This window comes from Bombina bombina, chromosome 7 (assembly GCF_027579735.1).
Source record: "Bombina bombina isolate aBomBom1 chromosome 7, aBomBom1.pri, whole genome shotgun sequence".
Taxonomy (NCBI): domain Eukaryota; kingdom Metazoa; phylum Chordata; class Amphibia; order Anura; family Bombinatoridae; genus Bombina; species Bombina bombina.
Genome location: NC_069505.1, coordinates 389,347,247 through 389,359,949, shown reverse-complemented (window position 1 = coordinate 389,359,949; position 12,703 = coordinate 389,347,247). Strand labels below are relative to the sequence as shown.

General features: G+C 37.9%; 1 protein-coding gene across 2 annotated transcripts in view; it reads right to left on the bottom strand.

Moving 5' to 3' along the window:
* Positions 1 to 12,703, bottom strand: part of ACY1 (aminoacylase 1) — a 104,796-nt gene that overhangs the window by 67,734 nt on the left and 24,359 nt on the right. For both annotated transcript variants that reach the window (XM_053721121.1, XM_053721122.1), the window contains 6 exons: positions 11,794 to 11,888; positions 9,931 to 10,007; positions 4,985 to 5,074; positions 4,323 to 4,379; positions 2,818 to 2,891; positions 2,118 to 2,167 (listed from right to left, as the gene is read on the bottom strand). In XM_053721121.1, the coding sequence (XP_053577096.1) occupies positions 2,118 to 2,167; positions 2,818 to 2,891; positions 4,323 to 4,379; positions 4,985 to 5,074; positions 9,931 to 10,007; positions 11,794 to 11,888 (443 nt within the window). The remainder of the gene's footprint in view (positions 1 to 2,117; positions 2,168 to 2,817; positions 2,892 to 4,322; positions 4,380 to 4,984; positions 5,075 to 9,930; positions 10,008 to 11,793; positions 11,889 to 12,703) is intronic.

Genomic DNA, 12,703 nt, shown 5'->3' with positions numbered 1-12,703 from the left:
TTTACCCAGGCCGCTCTAATGGCCCTTCACCCCAGAGCGCCGATCTTTTGGGGATCGGTACCACCTAGGGCGGGCAAGAGTATGGGTGATTACCGGAGGGGAGCTCCTTTGGAAACATGGGGTTTCAGACACCCCTACAACTCCTGCTTCCCATGACTTTCCTGGTATACGTTTGATCACCCGTAGCTCCGGTGGATCATGACGATTTTTGGACTGTGGCATCTGGGGACCGAGAGCTTTCCAATCACAACCTGGAAGTGCCACACCTGCACTGATCAAAGCAAGCATTATGCAGCATGTAGCAGAAAAAATAATCATACTTTAAAAACTAGTGGACACTCCAGTCTACTTTGAATGTATGTTGTATTTTTTATTTCTATGGGTTTAGTACCATGATTTTATGAGGGATATAAGTTTGAGTGTATTCTCCCTTTAAGTTCTGCTGTGAGAAGAAGTTGGCTTTTCTCTATGTTCTTCATTAATACTTAGAAAAACAAATAAGTAAAAGAGTCAAATTATCCTATAAAACATTTACCATTAGTAGCAAAGTCCTGATATCTTGATCAACCATTACTATAAAAACCTTAAATAACACAGGAGAGCAGCTATGGGTCTTGTGAAACCAATGAATAGAGTATATCTAGGTAATAAGATATTGTAATACTGTCCCCCTATTTTGTTGTCACATCATGATGCCGTTTAATGCCATTTACAGTAAGAATCTATGCTCTCACTAAGGTGTGCATGTCTATAAGCACACAGTTTTTTTTTTCATAGATGTCATGTCACCATGTTAATAACTAGCGATTCGCTTTAGAACAGAACCGATACGCCATAGTGTGCTGGCTGCTGTTACTTAAAGCAGATACAACAATGTGGTTGCTTTACATAACCCATATAGCTTTAGCATATGTATGTGTGTGTGTATCTGTGTGCATGTGTGTGCCTGTATGTGTGTGTATATAGGTGTTTGTATGTATGTGAGTGTGTATATGTGTGTGTATGAGAGTATGTATGTATGAGAGTGTGTTTGTGAGTGTAGGTATATGTGAGTATGTGAGTGTTTATGCAAGTGTGTTTGTGAGTGTGTGTATGTGAGTATGTGTATATGTGTGTTTGTATGTATATATGAGTGTGTGTGTGTAGGTATGTACGTTTGTGAGTGTGTATGTGCGTGCATATATGAGTTTGTGTGAGTGTATGTGAGTGTGTTTGTAAGTGTGTGAATATGGTGTGTTTGTGTGTATGTATATGTATATATGAGTGTGTGTGTACGTATGTAAGTGTGTGTGTGCGTGTATGTGAGTATGTATGTGTGTATGTGTGTATGTATATATGAGTGTGTATATATGTAAGTATGTGAGTGTGTATGTGCGTGTATATATGAGTTTGTGTGAGTGTATGTGAGTATGTATATGTGTATATGTGTGTTTATGTGTATGTATATATGAGTGTGTGTGTGTACGTATGTAAGTATGTGAGTGTGTGTGTGCGTGTATATATATATATGAGTGTGTGTGTGCGTGTGCGTGTATATATGAGTTTGTGTGAGTGTTTGTGAGTGTGTGAATGTGTGTTTGTGTGTATGTGTATGTATATATGTGTGTATATATGTAAGTATGTGAGTGTGTGTATATGAGTTTGTCTGAGTGTATGTGAGTATGTATGTGTATATGTGTATATGTGTATATGTGTGTGTGTGTATGTGTATATATGTGTGTATGTGTATATGTGTGTATGTGTGTATATGTGTGTATATGTGTGTATGTGTATATGTGTATATGTTTTTATATGTCTATATGTGTGTATATGTGTGTATATGTGTGTATATGTATGTGTGTATGTGTATATGTGTATATGTTTTTATATGTGTATATGTTTTTATATGTGTGTATATGTGTATATGTTTTTATATGTGTATATGTTTTTATATGTGTGTATATGTGTGTGTATGTGTGTGTATGTGTGTGTATATGTGTGTATATGTGTGTATGTGTGTGTATATGTGTGTATATATGTGTATATGTGTGTATATGTTTTTATATGTGTGTTTGTGTGCGCGCATGTGTGAATGTTTCTGTGAATAAATATCAATGGTTGTGTTTTGCTGTATTTACCTCTTTTTCTCTTTTTCCCTGAGCTCCAAAAATTTTGAAATGACTGAATGCTGAAAAACATTACATAAAATAAGTATATCCATATATACCCACTGCAATGTGAACTTACATTTTTATACAGCCTCTGGATAAATTGCATCTTTATGTATATACATTTAAGGAATATACCTGTATTATATGCACTTAGAACTATTACTTTACAAAGAGACGCTTAACATTTTAAACAACTTACCATCAACTTTGTTTCCATTTATTGGTATCCTTTTCTGAAGGAGCAGCGATGCACTACTGGGAGCTAGCTGAACACATCAGCTAAGCCAATGACAAGAGACAGATATATGCAGCCCCCAATCAGCAGCACGCTCCCAGTAGTGCACTTCTGCTCCTGAGCTTACCTAGGTATGCTAAGGATACCAAGAGAACAAAACATATTAGATAATAGACATAAATTGGAAAGTTTATTAAAATTGCATGTTTTACCTGAACCATCAAAGTTTAATTTTGTCTTTACTGTTCCTTTAAAGCAGGGATGGGGAACCTTAGCGCTCCAGATGTTTCAGAACTACATTTCCCATGATGCTCAACTGGACTTCAGCATCATGGGTAATGTAGTTCTGAAACATCAGGAGTGGCAAGGTTCCCCATCCCTGCTTTAAAGGGATACTATTACCACACATACAAATACACTTTCTATACTCACTAATTTAGTTGCAGCAGAGTTTTCTATGAAGCGAGAGCCATGCCCAGGGTCCCCTGCACATCGAACAGTTATCCCTGATGCAGACAGAAGAGACTATGATTATTCACAGAAAAGCTATAGAGGCCCATTTATCAAGCTCCGTATGGAGCTTGTGGGCCCGTGTTTCTGGCGAGTCTTCAGACTCCGCCTGTCCGCAACAATTCAACCCGATCAAGTACGATTGGGTTGGTTGACACCTCCTTACTGGTGGCCCATTGGCCGCAAGTCTGCAGGGGGCGGCGTTGCACCAGCAGCTCTTGTGAGCTGCTGGTGCAATGCTGAATACGGAGAGCGTATTGCTCTCCGCATTCAGCGAGGTCTTGCGGACCTGATCCGCACTGTCGGATCAGGTCCGCAAGACCTTTAATACATAGGCCCCATAGCCTCTATTGCTATTAATTAGAATTCTCATGCAAAGGGACGCAAATGCTTTATACAGGATTCTACGATTTGAACCCATTGCAATGAATTAGATAACCAAGGGGCTGATTTATTATAGTGCGGACGGGCATGATCTGCTGTAGCGGATCATGTCTGCCGCACATCGATAAAAGCCGACAGCGTATTTATCATTGCACAAGCATTTCACTAGTGCAAATGGGCAGTGCACACTGTATACTTCTCCAGCCTAAAATATTCACATATCTGACCTGAGTTGTCCTCAGCAGAGATTATATAAGAAACTGAAAACAGTGGAACTTTTAACAAAAGGACAGTGGCTAGCAGTGTCATAAGCTGTCCTTTTTTTTTGCTCCTCTAAATAAGGCAAATTGTGGGTGGAGTTTGGAAAAACAAGGTGTTAATGCATTCCAAAATATTTCACTCACCTAGTATGTTAAATTATATGCTCTGTGTGAATCATGACTTTACTGTCCCTTTAATATTTATAAATATATATCTCACATTTAAACTATAAAAGTTGTACACAACTTAAGGGGATATGAAACCTTTTTATTTTTCTTTCATGATTCAGATAGCGCATGCCGGCCCATTTTTGGTTCAGAACCTGGGTGGCTACATTGCAGAACCAAAAATGGGCCGGCTCCTAAGCTTACATAACTGGTTTTCAAAGAAAACCAAGAAAACCAAGAAAAATTGATAACAGGAGTAAATTAGAAAGTTGCTTAAAATTGTATATCTGAATCCTGAAAGAAAAAATGTGGGTTTCATATCCCTTTAAGAATAGATTAGAATCCTGCAGCGCCTCTCACAGTATTAGTGCAGTTAATGTAGAATGAGAAGTCAAAAATATACAAAAACAGGTTTTCTTCGTGTCCATTACGACCGTGAATTTATAGAACACAAAATTGTGCACTTTACACTGCACTTCAAATGGGTAGGAATAGACCTCTTAGTATAATGTTTATCTATTAAGGGATGAGAGGGTTAAAATGGAGCGAGTTAGCGGTGAAGAGTGACCTTAATGTGTTGTGACGGTTAGTTTGGGAGCTGTGGGGAAAACTTACACCAGACACATTTCTCTCCATAGAACACACTGAATTCCTCTGTGGGGTTTGCCAGACCTAAAATAAATAAGAAATACAGGTAAAAAGGATGATTAGATCCGGATAAACAGGGGTTAAAATCAAGAAGATATGTGAGGAACTGAGGAATGGTTCAGAGATGGAAGTTAAAGGGACAGTCTACTCCAGAATTGTTAGAATAGATAATCCCTTTATTACCCAATTCCCAGTTTTGCATAACCAACACTGTTATATTAATATACTTTATCTCTGTGATTACCTTGTGTCTAAGCCTCTGCAGACTGCACCCTTTTCTCAGTTCTTTTGCCAGACTTGCATTTTAGCCAATCACTGCTGACTCCTAGGTAACTCCATGCCAGTGAGAACAATGTTAACCTATAGGACACACATGAACTAGCGCTGTCTAGCTGTGAGAAACTGGCAAAATGCACTGAGATTAGAAGCGGACTTCAAGGGCTTAGAAATTAGCAATGATAAAAGTGAATTGGAAAATTGCACATCCTATCTGAATCATGAAAGCTCAATTTTGATTAGACTGTCCCTTTAAAGAAAGAACGTTGGAACAACCATAAAATAGAAAAACAATATGGCACTGCAGAACAAGTGAAAACAAACAGATGGATAATTAAAAATAAGCGTTTTACCTTCATCTAAGGTGATGCCAGGATTCAACTCTAAATATTCTGGTTGCTTCACAAACAGCTCCATCCCAGTGTGTCCCCCAATTTCTTCATCTGTTAAACAATAGACGTGATCAGCAGAACGTTTCCATTATTACCCAATTCTCACAAATAATTCGCTCTCTTTCAATATAAGATTAAAGGGATAGAAACGTCTGAATTGGAATGTGTATGGGTGTATTTCTATTTTACATAGAAGCGTTTTGTAATATACTTCCATTAGCAAAAATGCTTCTGGGAAAGGTTATTACTGTTTCAGTGGCATATGTACATATGTTGTGAGCATGAACGCTAGTGCATGGGCCCTCAGAGAGATGGGGGTGGTGTGTTATGATCCTGAGAAGACTTAAAGGGACACTGAACCCAAATTTTTTCTTTCACGATTCGGATAGAGCAGCGATTTTAAACAACTTTCTAATTTACTACTATTATCAATTTTTCTTCATTCTCTTGCTATTTTTCAGCTAGATTACAAGTTTTGTCGGTAAAAACTTGCGGGGCTAACGCTCCTTTTTTTTCCAGCGCTTACTTTAAACAACGCTGGTATTAAGAGTTTTCTGAATGGCTGCATTAGCCTCAGAAAAGTGAGCGTTGAGCAAAATTTAGCTCCACTTCTCACCTCAATACCAGCGTTGCTTACGGTAGCGGTAAGCTGGAAAAACATGCTCGTGCACGATTTCCCCATAGGATACAATGGGGCAGAGCTGGCTGAAAAAGAAACTAACACCTGCAAAAAAGCAGCGTTCAGCTCCTAACGCAACCCCATTGTTTCCTATGGGGAAACACTTTCTAAGTCTGCACCTAACACCCTAACATGAACCACGAGTCTAAACACCCCTAACCTTACACTTATTAAACCCTAATCTGCCGCCCCCGACATCGTCGCCACCTGCATTATACTATTAACCCCTAATCTGCCGCTCCGGACACCGCCGCCACCTACATTATCCCTATGAACCCCTAATCTGCTGCCCCTAAAATCGCCGACACCTATATTATATTTATTAACCGCTAAACTGCCCCCCCAACGTCGCCACCACCTACCTACAATTATTAACCCCTAATCTGCCGACAGGACATCGCTGCCACTATAATAAATGTATTAACCCCTAATCTGCCCCCCCCCACGTCGCCGCCACCTACCTACAATTATTAACCCCTAATCCCCCGCCCCCAACGTCGCCGCTACTATAATAAAGTTATTAACTCCTAAACCTAAGTCTAACCCTAACACCCCCCTAACTTAAATATAATTTAAATAAAACGAAATAAAATTACTATAATTAAATAAATTAATCCTATTTAAAACTAAATACTTACCTATAAAATAAACCCTAATATAGCTACAATATAACTAATAGTTACATTGTAGCTATTTTAGGATTTATATTTATGTTACAGGCAACTTTGAATTTATTTTAACTATGTACAATAGCTATTAAATAGTTAATAACTATTTAATATCTACCTAGTTAAAATAATTACAAAATTACCTGTAAAATAAATCCTAACCTAAATTACAAATACACCTAACACTACACTATCAATAAATTAATTAAATAAATTAACTACAATTATCTAAACTCAAATACAATTAAATAAACTAAACTATAGTACAAAAAAAACACTAAATTACAAAAAATAAAAAAATATTACAAGAATTTTAATCTAATTACACCTAATCTAAGCCCCCCAAAATAATAAAATTCCCTACCCTATACTAAATTAAAAAAGTAATCAGCTCTTTTACCAGCCCTTAAAAGGGCTTTTTGCAGGGCATTGCCCCAAAGTAATCAGCTCTTTTACCTGTAAAAAAAAATACAAGACCCCCCCAACATTAAAACCCACCATCCACACACCCCTACTCTAAACCCCCCCCTTAAAAAAACCTAACACTACCCCCCTGAAGATCACCCTACCTTCAGCCGTGTTCACCCAGCCGGGCACCGATGGGCCAGAAGAGGACATCCGGACCGGCAGAAGTCTTCATCCTATCCGGGCAGAAGAGGACATCCGGACCGGCAGACATCTTCATCCAAGCGGCATCTTCTATCTTCATCTTTCTGGAGCGGAGCGGAGCCATCTTCTATCCAGCCGACGCGGAGCCATCCTCTTCTTCCGATGTCCTAACGCAGAATAAAGGTTCCTTTAAATGACGTCATCCAAGATGGCTTCCCTCGAATTACGATTGGCTGATAGGATTCTATCAGCCAATCGGAATTAAGGTAGAAAAAATCCGATTGGTTGATTTAATCAGCCAATCAGATTGAAGTTCAATCTGATTGGCTGATTGGATGAGCCAATAGAATGTGAGGTCAAAAAGCCCTTTTAAGGGCTGGTAAAAGAGCTGATTACTTTGTAATTTAGTTTAGGATAGGGAATTTTATTATTTTGGGGGGCTTTTTTATTTTATTAGGGGGCTTAGATTAGGTGTAATTAGTTTAAAATTCTTGTAATATTTTTTTATTTTTTGTAATTTAGTGTTTGTTTTTGTAATATAGTTTAGTTTATTTAATTGTATTTTATGTTAGATAATTGTAGTTAATTTATTTAATTAATTTATTGATAGTGTAGTGTAGTGTTAGGTGTATTTGTAACTTAGTTTAGGATTTATTTTACAGGTAATTTTGTAATTATTTTAACTAGGTAGCTATTAAATAGTTAGTAACTATTCAATAGCTATTGTACCTAGTTAAAATAAATACAAAGTTGCCTGTAAAATAAATATAAATACTAAAATAGCTACCATGTAACTATTAGTTATATTGTAGCTATATTAGGGTTTACTTTATAGGTAAGTATTTAGTTTTAAATAGGATTAATTTATTTAATTTTAGAAATTTTATTTAGATTTATTAAAAATAGATTTAACTTAGGGGGGTGTTAGGGTTAGGGTTAGACTCAGGTTTAGGGGTTAATAACTTTATTATAGTAGCAGCGACGTTGGGGGCGGCAGATTAGGGGTTAATAATTGTAGGTAGGTGGCGGCGACGTTTGGGGGGGCAGATTAGGGGTTAATAAATATAATGTAGGTGTCGGCGATGTTAGGGGCAGAAGATTAGGGGTTCATAGGTATAATGTAGGTGGCGGCAATGTCCGGTCGGCAGATTAGGGGTTAAATAATTTTAGTATAGTGTTTGCGATGTGGGGGGGCCTCGGTTTATGGGTACATAGGTAGTTTATGGGTGTTAGTGTACTTTTTAGCACTGTAGTTAAGAGCTTTATATTCCGGCGTTAGCCCATAAAGCTCTTAACTACTGACTTTTTTATGCGGTAGGAGTCTTGGAGGTAGAGGCTGTACCGCTCACTTTCTCCAAGACTCGTAATACCAGCGTTAGGCAAATCCCATTAAAAAGATAGGATACACAATTGACGTAAGGGGATTTGCGGTAGACAAAAGTCGCGGAAGAAAAGTGAGCGGTAGAACCTTTCCTGCCTGACTCGTAATACCAGCGGGCGTTAAAAAGCAGCGTTAGGACCCCTTAACTCTGCTTTTTAAGGCTAACGCAGAACTCGTAATCTAGGCGTTTATTTGAAAAGCAAAAATGTAAGTTTAGAAGCCGTTCCATTTTTGGTTCACAACCTGGGTTGTGCTTGCTGATTGGTGGCTAAATGCACCCACCAATAAACAAGTGCTGTCCAGTGTACTGAACCAAAAATGTTCTGGCTCCTTAGCTTAGATGCCTTCTTTTTCAAATAAAGATAGCAAAAGAACGAAGAAAGATTGATAATAGGAGTAAATTAGAACATTGCTTAAAATTGCTGCTCTATCTGAATCATGAAAGAAAAAAATTGGGTTTAGTATCCCTTTAATTTCTGTCATACAACCCGCACATATTTCATAGTTGACTTTTCTATCCCTTTAACATAACAGACAAGGAATGAGAACGTTTGGACACATTAATTAAATATAACTCATGTTAGCAGCCTTAAAGAAACATAATAATGAAGAAATGCCACGCTCTAATTTAACACTAGTGATGCCTCAACTCCATGTGTTTAACCCCTACAAACATAATAAGCTCAGTTAAAGGGACATGAAACCCAATTTTTTTAAAAATGATTCAGCTAGAACATATGATTTTAAGCAACTTTTCAATTTACTTCTACTATCTAATTTGTTTTGTACTCTTGATATCATTTGTTGAAAAAGATACCTAGGTAGACTTAGGAGCTGCCGATTGGTGGCTGCACATATATGCCTCATGTTATTTGCTCACCAAATGTGTTCAGCTAGCTCCCAGTAGTGCATTGCTGCTGCTTCTTCAACAAATGAAACCAAGAGAATGAAGCAAATTAGATAATAGAAGTAAATGGAAAGTTGGATAAAATGATGTTATTTATCAGAATCATTAAATAAATCTTTTGGGTTTCATGTCCCTTTAAAGTACACCCTGGGAGCCACAGGGCACTGCATCTCCCAAGCAAAAATTGCAGCTGACTCAATCATGTTCTCGCACAACCCAGTTATGCAATTACCACTGCTGATTGGGTGATCAGTACTTTCCGCTCTAGACCAGCAGTGCTCTGCCGCTCCAAAGTGGTACTTTAACTATGTGTTTAACCCTATTGCAGAGGTTAAACACATATGATTGGGTTGTTAATATTACATGCAATAATGAATTACAGCATGGCCCTTTCATTTTTTCTAAATTAATGTTGAATATTTGCAAATATAATCAGCTAACTTGTGCAATCCCCAATACAAAAACTCATTGTTAAAGGGCTATTATATTGTTAAAATGACATCCATGTAATTATAACACTAGCGACTCTGTAATGTTATGTGATTAACCCCAAGCAAAGCTGGGTCATGTGACTAGTGCTGCTGATTCAAATCCACTTCATCCCCTCTTTGAACCCCGATTCTGTATCATCACTTAATCTCTCTCTTCATCTCTCATTCTTACCTGGGACCATTGTGAGGTGAATGGTTCTAGGGAAGTGGTGACCCTCTGACTTAAGGCGACGCAGAGCTTCTAGATACCTGCATAGATGACAGCATAAGCCCATTAGATAACTGAATTAAAGGGACAGTCAAGTCAAAATTAAACTTTCCTGATTCAGATAGGGCATGTCATTTTAAACAACTTTCTTATTTACTTTTATCATCAAAATGTGCTTTGTTCTCTTGGTATTCTTTATTGAAAGCTAAACCTAGGTAGGCTCATATGCTAATTTCTAAGTCCTTAAAGGCCGCCTCTTATCTCAGTGCATTTTGACAGTTTTTCACAGCTAGACCATTCTAGTTCATGTGCGCCATATAGAAAACATTGTGCTCACTCTCGTGAAGTTACTTATGAGAGGGCACTGATTGGCTAAAATGCAAGTCTGTCAAAAGAATTGAGATAAGGGGGCAGTCTGCAGAGGCTTAGATACAAGGTAATCAGAGAGGTTAAAAGTATATTAATATAACCGCGTTCGTTATGCAAAACTGGGGAATGGGTAATAAGTATTTTCAATTTAGAAAATATAGTAAATTGCTTCATTATTTATAACATTTTTGTTGCTTTGGACTATTTTATAGTATCCTTATACTGACAGCCATGGTTACACAAATATGAGCCCCCCACCACTTATTACAGATATGCTAAATTTAAAGTGACAGTACAAACGATTGTTCCTTGTTAGTGTGTGAATAAAAATACATAGTCGCCCAGTGACAGATTTGTCACTTGTGGAGGCCAAACTAATATGTTAATATCCCAGGCAAAAGATTAACCCCAAGTTGGAATACTTAATTTACTTGCTAAATCATATCAGTGTCAATATAAAATGGAGGGGTTTTGCTATTACCCAATGTAGAATATAGACAGATATGTTAGCGCTGTGGATTCTGTTGGCGCTCTACAAATAACCGATAATAATAATAATAAGTAACAGTAACAAATTAAAAATAAATAAAAAAACAAGGAAAAGGGAATTAAAAAAACAGGGAATCAAGAGAACAGATTTAAAAATACAAAATGAGCATTTTCTCATTGTACGTGCATTCAACTATGTGTTTACCCCTTGAAATAGTCAGTTACAGCCAGAGCAGCATTGCACTACTGGGAGCTAGCTTACCACATCTGGTGAGACAATATCAAAAGACATGTGTGGGTGATGTCTTATCACCCGATAGCTCACAGTAGAGCACTGTTGCTCCTGAGGCTACCTAGATATGCTTTTCAACAAAGGTTACCAAGAGAATAAAGTTAATTTGATAACAAAAGTAAATTGAAAAAAGACTCTTAAAATTGCATGCTCTGTCTAAACCAAGAAAGTTTAAAAACACCATGAAATCCTTTATGTTTCAGATGCAAAATACAATTTTAAACAACTTTCCAATTTACTTTTATGATCTAATTTGCTTTGTTCTTTTGGTATCTTTTGTCGTAAAGAATACATAGGTAGGCTAAAAATCAGTAATGCACTACTGGGAGCTAGCTGAACACACCAGGTGAGATAATGACAAGAGGCATATATGTGCAGCCATCAATCAGAAGCTAGTAATGTTCCTGAGCCTATGTAGGTATGCTTATCAACAAAAGATAGCATGAGACAAAGCAAATTAAATAATATAAGTAAATTGGAAAGTTGTGTAAAATGTTATTCTCTATCTGAATCATGAAAGAAAAAAATTGGGTTTCCTGCCCCTTAAAACAGAACAATGACTGAGAAAGATGTTGGAGAATGAGGACATGGAATTCTCTAAAAGAATAAAGCTGTGGTTGTTATTCTATAATATCAAAAGCAATAAATAGCCAAAACAACACCTGTGTGACACTCACTGTATGGTGACGCATTTCATGTCTTGTGCTCCCCTTGCATAGATATTACCGGCCTTGTCTTTATGAGCAGAAAAAGGAGGATACGTCCAGTGTTCCTGTAGAAATGAAGGGTCTATGAGTAAGGCGAAACGCATAGGCTATATTTCCTGTAACACAAACTTTTTTATATGCGCTTACCATGTGCTGATTTTAATCGTTTACAAATAGAGATTATGGCTAGATTACAGGCGCATTACGTAGCACTCCCGTACAAGAAGAAAAGTAATAATTTTGCATGTTTCGGGTTGCGCGAGTATTACAAGTTGAAAGTAAATAATTTGCACGTAAGCGAAACCCTATGCACACTAACTTCGGGACCTCGGATATTACAAGCTCGCTAATTTTTTCTCCCCATAGACTTTAATGGAGAGCACAGAAGAAAAACCTAACACTTATCGTTCCAGCTAGCCCAACAGGAGTTATAAATTAAGAACATAGGAATGTAAAATTTGTGTAACACACTTTGGGTTTCGCACAAAGAGGCACATTTATCAAGATCCGTAGGGAGCTTGTGGGCCCGTGTTTCTGGCGAGTCTTCAGACTAGCCTGAAACAGCAGTTATAAAGCAGCGGTCTAAAGACCGCTGCTTTATAACCCTGTCCGCCTGCTCTGAGCAGGTGGACAAGAATCGCCACAATTCAAACCGATCGAGTACAATCGGGTTGATTGACACCTCCCTGCTGGCGGCCCATTGGCCGCGAGTCTGCAGGGGGCGGCATTGCACCAGAAGCTCTTGTGCTAGCCCCTAGCAAGGTTGTCAGGGACAAGCACACCTCCACTAACTAACGGTGGGCTCACTAACCCATGGGGGGAAGTAATCCCCGGAAGTTCTGTCACTCCTAAAAACAGAATATCCAAATGTTGTAGGAAA